The 13,278-nt window shown below is 38.2% G+C and overlaps 1 protein-coding gene across 13 annotated transcripts in view; it reads right to left on the bottom strand.

Annotated features, from left to right (window-relative positions):
• Window positions 1-13,278, bottom strand: part of GRID2 (glutamate ionotropic receptor delta type subunit 2) — an 800,504-nt gene that overhangs the window by 235,147 nt on the left and 552,079 nt on the right. For all 13 annotated transcript variants that reach the window (XM_080592187.1, XM_080592186.1, XM_080592181.1 and 10 more), the window contains 2 exons: window positions 10,690-10,743; window positions 1,451-1,624 (listed from right to left, as the gene is read on the bottom strand). In XM_080592187.1, the coding sequence (XP_080448313.1) occupies window positions 1,451-1,624; window positions 10,690-10,743 (228 nt within the window). The remainder of the gene's footprint in view (window positions 1-1,450; window positions 1,625-10,689; window positions 10,744-13,278) is intronic.

Genomic DNA, 13,278 nt, shown 5'->3' on the forward strand with positions numbered 1-13,278 from the left:
CAGCCATCTCAGGGAAAACAAGAACATAGAAACTGAGCTGTGCAAACAGTTAAACTAAAATTTCATCATTCCTTTGAACTGAAATGTTATAAAAGCTTTGGATAGGAAGATTACAGCTATCCAAGCTGTAGGTTGATCAGGAAGCATAGGTTAAGGTATAATAAGGTCCCATATAACACATTAAATGGAATTTGCCAATTTGTAGAAAAAGAAAAAAGATTTCTAGAATTTTTCTTTCCTAAAGTCAGTTCACTATTGAAGTGAAATGAAAGTTAAGCTGAAGTGAAAAACAAACAAAATGTGAAACCTCCTATTAACAAGATTCTTTTTTTTTTTTCACATTGCTCTAGTTAGTAGCTCAGTTCATGAAAACTGTTCCTTGCAATCTCTAGTGGCTGCACGTAATCACACCCTCCATTTTTATGTATTATCCATAGACTACCAAAAATTTCCCCTAGGACAACGCTGCCACAACAGAACAGCACAACCTAAAAATTTTTCACAGTTCCTAAATAGCCCCTACAGATATTCTGTGCATCCATTGAACTTATGCAGCCCTGTTTAAGACCACTAATAGGACCACTGTGCAGTGTACTATGGCTGAAGTTTTTCATGTCATCAGTAGGCACTTACTGGCTGTTTTGTGAGCAATTAGTGAAGCAATAGCTCTTATAGTTAACCTGAAACAAGGAAAGACAAGCCACGCTTCTCCTTTTCTCCTTAGATTTATCATTTTAAGCAAGTAAAGTCACTCTTTAAAACCCTGCTATTTCTCTCCCATTCTCGCACTCCTTCCTTTTGGCACCATGCCTGCTCTCTTTACTACTAAGTCAGATATGCTCCTCCTGCACCGATGCCAATACAGTCATCTTTTCACCAGTTCATAAATGACCTTGAAAAAAAAAAAAAAGAAAGAAAGAAAAAGTGAAACTGACCTTTAATGGCAATTTCACATTCCTGATTTGCCATAGCTTTGTCATCATGAAGCCTAACGTGGGGGGGATAGATAGACTGAGGTGCCTACATGAAAATACTTTAAACAAATGACATGGGCGGTCACCAGGAAAGCTTTCCTATCTACAACACATATGGCTCAGAGAAGAGCAGCAACTTAAAAAAACATTGGCTATAGGGAGAAAATTCTTCACTGGGAGATGACAAAAAATAAAATTCAAGCAGTGTAACAAAACAAATACCCCACTGTATGGAGATCGCGTGGCTTTCTTTTGCTTTTTCCTCACTTGTGAAGTGGGCGATTTGTTCTCGTCCATCAGAATTGTGATCATCCCCTGCCCAAGTATTTTTCCCTGTCATGCCATGAAACATTAAACTGCATGTCAGATAGGACATGAAAAATAAACATTAAATTACACTAAGCCTCGGGGGAAAAACCTTGAACTTTTCTAAAAAGACAGCTCCCGTGTTGGGAATAGACCAGTATATGAACTACCTCCATGCTTTGGGAGAAAGGGTCCTTTGGATCACACAGTGATGAAGATATTCTGTGGTTGCCACGGAAACAGCGCTGACTTATGTTTTGGGGGACTGGAAATGTCTGTCGAATAATTGTTAATCTTCCAATTGACCTTCTCACCAGCTCCTGCACATCCAAATCATTTATTTCCTGAAAGATAAGGCAAGGAAGACAATATGCATAAAAGTTAAAACACAGAAATGTTACCAGTTTACCAATAAATGATAAATAAATAAATGAATAAATAAACGGAGAGGACCGAGAGATGTATGATTGCTACATGGCCATTGCTGAGCTCTGCCATAGTCTCAAGAAGAATATATACATACTTATTAGAACTGTCCTACCACTCTTGTAACAATTGCAAAAGTCTAAAATATACCATACCCAAACCTCCCTGAATCTTTGTAGGTGTAACTCGTCTTAGTTGTTTCATTTGTTGTTGGTTTTTTTTTTTTCCCCTCTCCTTTTACCTCTGATCTTTTACTTAAAAGTGTTTCACAGCATTCTTGGCAGATCGTGTGTAAATCAGTAGGAAGTCATAGCATGATGTATTTCTAAGTGTAGCGTTACTTAGAAGCTGTGAAGGCACAGATAATTATTCAGGTCTTAAGTGTTCATTTCCTAGAAACAGAATATCAAGAATGTGCAACTTAGTGAACATCATTTACCATAAGAGCAAAGAAAATGCATTAGAGCATTCCAGGTGTGTATGTGCTTGTTTATAGCAAAACCTAATTTAAAACCAACCTTTTACTCCATAGGGTACCTATTAAGGCTTACAGATGAACTCTCAGCTCCATGGACAAACACTTCAAAGGAAAAAATTACTAAATATATACACTAATATGTGAAACAAGCTTAAAAGATTAACTTTAAGGCAGGAACTTTAACTTAAGGAAATCAGAAAATAGTTCTTTACATAGTAAGAATTCCTGCACTTTGGCAACACAATATTTTACACCATTGAAAGATGTGACCCTCAGGGAATGCAGGGATAGATAGGAGGAGCACAGGCTCAGGGGCAACCACAACCAACTTCAACCTGCACATAAAAACTTGGCATTTGATATACACAGGCTGTTTCCGAGGACTTAAATAACTTCACCTACAGTTTTCAAGGCAATCTGTGTCTATTTTTCTGCAAAGAAGGAGAAACAACGTATTAAACTGTTCAGCTTTTTTACATAGAATTTATTTTCCACCATACTTGTTTGTCCACAATCCATCTTAATAACAGAAGCTGATGCCCCAAAACTTCCCAGACATTTAACTTTGGGATAATTTACAGAATCACAGAATGGTTGAGATTGGAAGGGGCCTCCAGAGATCATCTAGTCCAACCCGCCCACCCAAGCAGGCACCTAGAACATATTACATAGGATTGTATCCAGTCAGGTTTTGAATATCTCCTGAGAGGTAGACTCCACCACCTCTCTGGGCAGCCTGTTCCAGTGCTCTGTGACCCAAACCCTAAAGAAGTTCTTCCTCATATGGTGATGAAACTGCCTGTGGTTCAATTTATACCCATTACCCCTTGTCCTCTCACTGGCCACCACTGAGAAAAGTTTGGCCCCATCCTCTTTACATTGTCCCCTCAGCTATTTGTAGAGGTTGATAAGATCCCCTCTCAATCTCCTCTTCTCTAGGCTAAACAGGTCCAGCTCACTTGGTCTTTCCTCAAAGGACAGATGCTCCAGTCCCTTAATCACCTTCATGACTCTACCCTGGACCCTCTTTACACGTTCTGCTTCCCTCCTGTACTGGGGAGCCCAGCACTGCACACAATACTCCGGGTGTGGCCTCACCAGGGCTGAGTAGAGGGGGAGGATCACCTCTCTCGGCCTGCTGTCCATACTCCTCCTGATGCAGGCTAGGATCCCACTGGCATTCTTGGCCACAAAGGCACACTGCTGTCTCATGGTTAACTTGTTGTCCACCATGACCCCCGGGTTCCTCTCCAGAGCTTCACTCCAGCAGGTCAGCCCCCAACCTGTACTGGTGCCTGGAGTTATTCCTCCCTAGGTGCAGGACCCTGTACTTGCCGCTGTTGAACCTCGTGAGGTTCCCCTCTGCCCAACTCTCCAGCCTGTCCAGGTCCCTCTGAATGGCCGCACAGGCCTCTGTTGTGTCAGTCATTCTGCCAAACCTTGTATTGTCCGCAAACTTACTGAGGGTGCACTCCATCCCTTCATCGAGGTCACTGATGAGTAAGTTGAGTAGCACTGGATTCAGTACTGACCCCTGGGGGACACCGCTAGCCACAGGCCTAATTCCCCTGTACGGAAAGTGCTTGAGGAGCTCCCTTTAGCAGCCTGCATTTAAAATACCCTTGCATACACCTTCAATCTATTGAATATTTGATTCTCATTTGTGTATTTCTAGCTTCTCTTGAAAGGATTTTGCACTTTTGCACTGTTATGCCTGCAACAAAACACCATTGTCATTCTTGCCTCTAGTGTCCTGATCTCTAAACCCATTTCTTTGGAGAAAGCAGGAAATAGATTTGAATGCAAATTACAGACTCTTTATTGCGAAAAGGTGGCGAAGGCTTCTGAAAACAAAACTCTTCAAATACTGAGACAACTATCCTGTGTTTTTTTTTGTTGTTATTTGTTTTTTTTCCTGGGTCTTCAGTTAAAGTTTCTTGAATGTAGTCTTTTAGAACATCTGGTTTGGACATATTGGCATTTATTTTCTTTAAATCTCAGAAGAAAAACACGTGAGATGTAAATTTTAATTTCAGCTCTCTCAACTAAAGTAAAACTATTTTATTCCTTTTCACAGATTGCCATAGCTTTGAATGCATCTGTTATTAATGTTCCTTATGAAATATAGATTTTTCCACAAACAAAAATAACACATGGCATCAGCTGTGTCCACTGTAATATCTTGCATTTCCGGTCGATTAATCCTTAATGTACCATAGATAATGGTTTCTCTCAGCTTAAGATGCTGTCTTTTCATTTAGTTTGTATCATTTCACTAGCTGTAATGTTAAAAAAATATGCTGTTTTAGCAAAGCGTGTGTTATTTTAAAAATTCCTTTAATAAAATCAGAAAGGAGAGTTCAAGAATCTTATCTTCATTTTAAACTATATCCTTTCTTGGAGCGTTTACAAGAAGTTTGTCTGGTTTCATTACATATTGTGACCAATCTGTAATAGCAAGACTATTAGAATGGTTTTAATAATGTAAAAAATTATACCTGCATGGTGATGTTACCTTGCTAAACAATACTGTAAAAGAGATTTTAACTTTCAGCTGCTCAAACATTTATCTTTTCTCTCTCAAAAGTGTATTTCTTTCTTCTGTAATCAGCATTTTTTATGCATTTTACTTATTAATTTGCTACCCCATATTTTTATACACCACCTGGGAACTAATAACAGAATACAAACACCACAGAGATTTTCTTGTGGTGCTAAGATATAAACATCAATAGAATAATAACTGTCATTTTAAGTGCTGTGAGTTCCACTGATTATATCACAAATTCAAATTTTAGGTTAACTGGAAAGCAATGCCATGCAAACCCAAACTCAACTTCAGTCATTTGCTATGTATTTCTTTGTCATTTCTTAATACTTGGCACTGGCAGAGTGATGAGCCTTTTATATAATGACTCTCCAATATCATCTCTCATTCTTGAATTTTGGATCTGACTTAAGAAAACTATATAAAGCAACTATTGTATGAGAGGAAACAATTTTCATTTGCACTTCAAAGGAGGATACAGTATAATGATATGAGGATGGCAGATGATCTGTTATACAAGTACCAAATGTCAAAAAAATCACAAAGTTGGCCAAGTTGAACTGAGTTGGCACCTGTATAATTTTAGGTTAGGTTTTGTGGGTTTTTCTGGAAAGATCCAAAGTACAAGATATAGTTCCAAACCTTTCTTTTGTTGGTCTGAACTTGGAATAAGGGGGAGGTGGTCCTTCTTCAGATTGAATATGGATAAAATTAGATGTCCATTTCACCCTAGTAGACAAGCAAATAAAGAAAGGACTGCAATTTTAAATGAATAGGTCTTTGCAGATGAAATGGAAAAAGGGGGACTGAAGAGGATCATCTCAACATATCAGGCACAGACTCCAGTGGGAAATAAGACTGGGCATCCAGTGTATATTGCCATTCAGCTTGGTTTCTTTAAGATAAGCAATTTAGGTACAGAATTACTATTCACCATAGAGCAACTGTACAGTTACTGAGAGACATGGAGGGAAAGAATTTATCCACATTATTTATCTGCTCCTGTAATAAGCCCCAAACAAGAATCTTTCCTTATGGATGCATCTTAACTTTCATCCAAGATGCTTCCAGAGCTCATCATGTATTGGACATACCTTATTTTCCAGAAGTTACTTCTACTGCCATGTTCTCAGCACATCCTTAATCACACTCAGAGAGGGGAATATTTCTTCCTCCTCTGAAAGCTGGCTGCAGAGAGGACAAGCAGGGGCCACAGCAGGATGGGGGGGCTGTCCACACCCCCCCACCCCCCCTTTAGGCCTCTGAGCTGCCACTGTTCTTGCCTGGCAGGAGCAGTGGTGAGCATGACAGTACTTGTGCTATGCCCTTCCTGTATTCCTCGACACTTTCAAAAGAGGAGCAGTTGAGGGAAAGGTGCAAGCAGATGTAGCTCCAAGACAAGTAAAGAAACATCTTGACCTGCATAAGCGTTTGCCCCATTACATCTCCACAGAGTTTCTTAGATTCTGGGGAGGATGAAGAAAAAGCAAGGAGATAAGATGGAGAAAAAGGGGCAGAAAAAGAATCATACCTATTTTTAACTTTGACAGAGAAAATAATGTAAGAGCATTTGGAGAAAGTAAGGAAAGCCATTCCCATGTGCAGAATGTTCCCATGTCCATCAGCTCTAACCTGTCTGAAAAAAAGACCCGGGAGCTTTGTCATCAGTGTGAGAAGGAGGGTATACCAAACAAGGTGACATTTCACACTTGACTTGCTGTCACAGTTGAAAAACCCAAGGGCTGAAATGAGACTCTAACACTAATATTAATCAATTATCCACATTCAAATGTAGAATTACATGAGCTTCTGGAATTGAGCTATGATTTTTGGACCCAATCCTGCTGAAGTTCAGTGCTGGAGTTCAATGGGCCAAAACACAATGGAACTAGTTGAATGCATCAGTTGATGACCAGCCCTCTCCTATGAAAAACACATGGTCATCTGAAGGCAGGTTTTGAATGCAGCCTCATAGGTTTTCCATTACTCTCCTGTGCTACAACAGACAAACCTGTCACTGGATCTTTTCCAATAAACTGTTCTTTAAAATAGTTTTAGTTTTTTACACATGTTTCTCCTCAAAGGGGTTCTTCCAGACTCTGACACTTCCGGTAATTACAAACCTACTACTAACTTTCACCCTCACTTTATTCATGGTCAGTTTTGAACTCATTTATTTTTGTGGCAACCTTGTCTTCTGTATTCCTTGACAAGGATACATTTATTCACACTTGATATGTAAACAGAGAGCATATCCCCTTTCAGTCTTTATTTTCATAGGGTAACCAAGCCAACCTTTCCAGTCTCTTCTCACACAAATCAGCTTTTCTGTGCACTTGTTCTAGTTTTATTTTAATACAGTTGGTCATAGTCATGCATACTATTGCAGATGAAGCCCGACCAATCTTTTGTAGCAGCATTAATATTTTTACCTCCTGTATGGCTACTGTAGGCAGTGTAAAGTGTTTTAGAGTTACCTTGAGTAAACAATAGTAATAGAGAACTGGTGGCAGCCTTGGGCATATTATGATGTCCCTGAATGCTTTAACAAAGCAAAATGCTTGAGACAGAAATGGATTTAAAATTAAAAAAGGGACATTTCTTTCATTAAAAAAAAAAAAAAGAGCAGAGGAAGGAAAAGTGATGACAATCACAGAAATGTCCCTTCTTTGGTTCCACTAAATAAAATCTAGGCTTACTGTGCATTTGTGATTTAAGAGTAATAAAGAAATGTAATTTTACTACCCTGAGCTTTTCAAGGTTACACTTACTACTGTGCAGAGGAAAAGAAGAAAGCAGAGAGAAAGATAGGCAGGGAGAAAGAAAGAAATCCATTCTCACATTTTGTTAATGCATATCTGATTATGATTACATTCAAATCTATGACTCCTGCAAATTTTAAATACAGAATTGTACCATCTGCTTTAAGGCCCTGAAGAAATAGGAACATTTATTTGGAGAGTGCTTCCTCAACTGAATGCACTGATCAGGCAGAAAAGATTTGTATTATTTGCAAAGGACTAATAAGATGTATTATGCTTTAGCAAATTATGAATCCTTTCATTTTATAGGAACAAACCCCCTCCTCCCACATATGCATTTTCGTTTTGATACAGTCTTCAAGCAAATTTTCTGTATTACCTAAAATAGCATCTAATGGTACTATAAAAATTAAGGAACTCTTTCTATGCATTACAGCGTGTAAAGCAAGCAATTAAAATAACAGATGTTACTTCAAAAACCTAAGTAGATTCACAATCTCAAAGCTGAAGGTGGTATTTCCTTCCACGCTATTATACTCAGTATGCTGTATCCCCGTGGCACAGTGATGAAGGGGGAAAGACAGTTTATTTATCTCATGGCAAAGAATTTGTCATGCGTAGACTTTGCAAAACAATGCATTTTCACTCTATTAGAGCATCTTAAATTTTCAAATTAGGTGGCAAGAGAAGCATTGTTATAGTTACTTTGTTGACAGTGATCTTGCTAATACACGCACAAAATCATGGATGTCCATGTTCACTACAGAAGATTTGTGTAGCCAATTGCAGAAAAATGGGCAGAGCTCTCAGATCACTTCACAGTCATATGAAGTACTGTGGTCATCAACAGTTAATGGCCAACCATATCAAAAGGACTGGATTTGAGTGTGAAGTATATTTTATATAATACACACAGGGGTCCTGTAAATTATTCCTTTTCCAAATCTTGCACTGTTGAAGCGAGGGGATTGTGATTTTAGTACTGAACTGGTAAACTGTTGCAACAAATAAATAATACCACGCAAGATTCATTATTGAGGAAATATTTATAATTCTGTGTAAATTGAATGTAGTGATTTGAACATAGTTTTCCTTTACCCGAAGGAAATGTAGAGCAAAACATGATTTCTTCCATATCATCAGCTAATCTTACTGCTAATCTGATCTTTGCATGCACAAAATATTGAGATTATTAGCATTTTGAAATCACAGAATATCCTGAGTTGGAAGGGATGCACAAGGATTATCAAGTCTAAATCCCAGAGTTAACAAACAGCGCTTGATAGTAAATTACTTAAGTGGGGATATGGATTTAGGTCCAGAAGCAGATGAAGCTGAGATAGCTGAAGAGTTTACTTTGCATGGCATTAAACATGTTCACGTTCATCAAAGATGACAGCTTTGAATGGGATACAGACAAGATTTTAATGACTATGATTTGCAGCATAGCTTGTAAGAATGAGCTTAATCTCAGCTTCCACCCATTTTACCTACAAAACTATAAAACAAAGAAGGGATGATGCGTGTGTCTTTGCATACATCACTCAGCTCTTCTAGCTGTGGGAGTCACAGCTGAAAGGACAAGTTTTGGAGCAGAGAAGACAGTTTAGAGTGGTAACCACTTTGATTGCTCTTCTGTTTTACCTGCTACAGGGTGCAAATAACTCTCAGAAAGCAAAATTTCTTCTATAGAGACACTAATTTCTGAATACAAAACATATAGAAAGTACGCATGCTGGGAATGGATCCTTGGTTTTAGTTTTGATTTTGAGAGTGGAGGAGCTTGATGCATGTAAAAAGCATGCAAAAACCTTATTCTGGGCTCTGTCTAGGAACCTGTCTAGGAATTTCTTGATACTGAGTTTAACAGTTGACTTCTACTGATCTAGATTTGGCTCATGTCTTTTTTAAAACTAATAACTCAGAAGAGTACAGATCAGCACTCCAGTTGAAGAGACCTTTTACTGCAAGTGAATTCTAGTTTAATCTGACAGGAAAAATAAAATCTCTGTGCAGTTCACATGACCTTCTGTAGTTTAGAGTGGGGTTCTCAACCACTAAGGCCCAGTCTATTCAGTGCTGACAAACAAACAAAATCACTGGTCAGGAGCAATACAGGGTGCAAAGAAATAATTTTTCCTGAACCCAGCACTTAATGAGGCTTAATTTTCTCCACAGAAAATTGGCTTGAAATCCACTGGCCAAAGTACTATCTCACTGTAACACACTATACCTTACTATAACCTTGAAAAAAAAAGCTTCATATTGAGTTACCTTGCTACTAAGCACACTGCACTAATGAAAATCTATTAACTAGATAGGAAAACAGAAGTGCACAGTAAATCCGGAGAGCAGATCTGGAATTCACATGCAATTTCTCCAAGCAATCTTTTATTCTGAGAACATCAAGGAGATGCATGATCTACACATTAGGGGTGAGTTACCTCCTCCGGGAACCCAGCCATTCTGGACCTAAATTGCTTTTCAGAAAAGAAAATAAAAAAAATCTGAATGCCTTCAAATCTATGAACAACTGCATTGTTCAATGCTTTACATGCAAAACTACTACACATTGACTTGTCATAGTTTAGCTGACAAGTGTTCATGGAAGAACCTATTTCACAGTTTAAAAATAGTATCTCAGTTTACCTTCTTTTCTTTTCCTTCAGGAACACTGACATATGACCTGATTGAGAAGTCTACCAAAAAGCCTCCCACTGAGGTTTTGGGTACCAACCATGATTGAATTTTAGGGAAATTCTTATAGGAAAGGGAAAGATGGTATTTTTATTTTTATATTTTAATAAGTAATTAAAATATGAATGAAACACAAGCACTCCAGTAGAAAAGACCGGTTCTGCATGAAAAATGATCTTAAGGAGATCCTTTAAAACAGTCAGCTCAAGTCAAGACAAAAGTGAAAGCTCAAGATATTCAGTAGGAAATTTTTTTTTTTTGGTTTTCAGATTATTTTTCATTTATGCATTCAAGGACTTCTCTTTAAAATAGTCAAGACAAAACAACAAAATCCTAAACCTTGTCATTCTATTTCTATTAAATGTCCACCCTCTCAGCATGCCTGAACTTCGTTGTAGCTATTGCTTCCTGTTGGCAAATGCAAGATTGGCATAAATATTTGTCAGTAAGCCTGAAAACAGGGTTCATGGTTCACAGCAATGTTCACTTGAAAGTTACCTCATTTATAATGATCCAGTGACAGTCAAAAGCAACCAAATTAGTCTCCACGACCTGAAATAGAGAACAAATCAGCTATCAGTCATCTTGCTTATAAAAACCAGAAAAAAATAAAAAATGAAATGGATGCTCTCTGCAAATGACAAAAAATGAAGCACATGCTCTTTAAGACCTTTGTTATTCAACTGAGAATAGAAAACCTTTAGTAAAATTCTGCAGAAGCATTTGTGTTATTGTTTGACTTGCTAATTAAAGTTGGAAAATACATTTCACTGCTGGCATCACAGAAGAGAATACGTTTCAGTTGACTGAGGAGAAAATGAAATCGTTTTTGCCTTAATATTGTGTGGTGAGATGGAGCAACAGAGAGGAAGGCCGAAAATGAATATCAGACAACTCATGTCAGATTTTTGTACTCTTGCCTCTGAGGCCTTCCCAGTGCACACCTAGCCTGGAAGCCTGTGAGCTGGAGAAAAAAAAATATATAAGAATAAAAGCCAACAATCCTTATAGTAATTACACTTACAGAAACACTTACAGAAATGCAGAGTGGTGAGGAAAAAATTTTCTTGAGAAAGAGTGCTGTCACTAGAATGACAAATGATGGCCTGTCCCTGGCTATGCTCACAGAGGGCCTCAAATCCTTCTCCCATGCATCCTGTCCTTTCCTTTGCTGAAAAATTGTCTAGGAGATGCCTCCATGCTTGCCTGAAATTTTACTTCCTAACTCATTTTTCACTCAGCCCTGTTATTTCCCTTTTTGAATTCACTACACTTTTGTGGCAAGTCATACTTGATTCCCCTTTGCACTGGAAGCAAAGAGAAAAAAATGCAAATGGTCTTCTTTCATTAGCTAGGAAAGAAATCATTGATTGGATGAAGACCAGTAAAACTATAGGAGAGGCTGGATGCCTTTATGTCTTTTTCTCGAAATGAAACTGAATTGGCATTGACACTGACACAGTTTTAAAACAAAGCTAATCTAATTTTGTTTGTATAATCACCATCTTGATTCACAGTTTAAAACCAGTGGATACTTAAAAGTCTTTTAAAATCTAGAAAGAAAAAAAAAAGACAAAAACAGAAACAGGGCTTGGAACTTGCAGTGTTATAACGTTTAAATAGATGACTGGTGCTGGTCTGCTGCTGCTTGGATCATTGTACAGCAGGCATGTTTGCCTTTTAACAATGACCACCACTAATAGTAGTTGCCCAGGATGATTACAATTTATACTGTACAATGTCCAAAGGAGAACAATTTAACTGGCTACAAACCTTAAAAGCAGCAAAAGACCCCCTACTGCTAACCTTCATTATTAATTCAGAGGCCATTAGAATTGGGGTCACTACTTATTTACTACAGTGACAGGCAAGACTGGAAATTCTGATCTAGAGAGACCGGGGAAAAAAAACAAGAGCAGCAGTATATGAACGGAGTTCTTATTTGAAACTCTCAGAGTGCCACTAAGAAATCAGGGGACATGAAAGCCATGGCTGCTAATGTGCTCCCAGAAAATTTCAGTATTACTAGAAGTAGGAATCAGGGTCCTCGCTTTACTTGAAATTTAGATTTGTTGCTCTTTCTCTGTGGTGACAACAGCATATTTTGCCGTGTTCCTTTGATGTTTTCTTACATTCTCTACAGTAGGTGTCTACATGGCACATGGAAAGGAAAAGGAGAGAAAGTGAGTAAGAGATGGGGGGCATGACAACAGGACCTGAGCAGATGCTTGAGCTGGAGCATCGCTTGTAACCATCTCTCTCATATCAAACCAGCTGGAAGACAAATGCATCCAGGAAGACAGAAAAGTTAAAAACTGACACAACAGTAATCATAATGTTCTCGAGGCAGCATTTACTCCCAAGTTCCAAACTATAGAAAGTTTATGCCATTTACAACATAAGCAGTATCATTTACATTTACCATGAGACAAAACAAATCAACACCTGACTGAAGCAGAAACAATCCTGCTAGTCAATCTACATGTGTTTATGCTGGAAAGTAAGCACAATTTCCAAAAACAAAAGTAGGTTTGAAAATCTGCCATTTTTTTCTGGTTCTTCTTTCCCTGCCAAATTTATTCCTCCAAACTTCTGGGTTCGGGACATCCCACCAGGGACAGTTATTCTGCCCTGACTACTGTGCTCAAGATGAGGTCTCCCAAGGTTCCTGTGGCTCTGAGACAACCTGTCAGAGGGACATCTTCAGAGTCAAGGCTCCTAGTGGTGTTAGGGAAATGAAAATGATTATGTTCCACAGAATACTCCTCAGCTCTTGCTCTGCTTCAAAATTGCACTCAACTGAATATTCAGAATGACGGAATCTTCTACAAAATGAATATTAACACTTTCCGTTCAGTTTTTACTAACAGTAAAAGTGGGGTTGATCACTTCTTTGTGCCTGAAACTTCTGCTGATCAGATTTTAATGCACTTTACCTTACATTAAAACTTTAGTTTAAGTTCATTTAGTTTTTTAAAAAAAATATTTGGTTACGTGTGACTACTTTGTCTAGTCTCTCAAATTTCAATTAGATAAGGACTTTACAACAGAGTAGGGTTTTAAGTCACAATTTTTATTCTACACAGC

This window comes from Anser brachyrhynchus (assembly GCF_964034855.1).
Source record: "Anser brachyrhynchus genome assembly, chromosome: 4".
Classification (NCBI taxonomy): Eukaryota; Metazoa; Chordata; class Aves; order Anseriformes; family Anatidae; genus Anser; species Anser brachyrhynchus.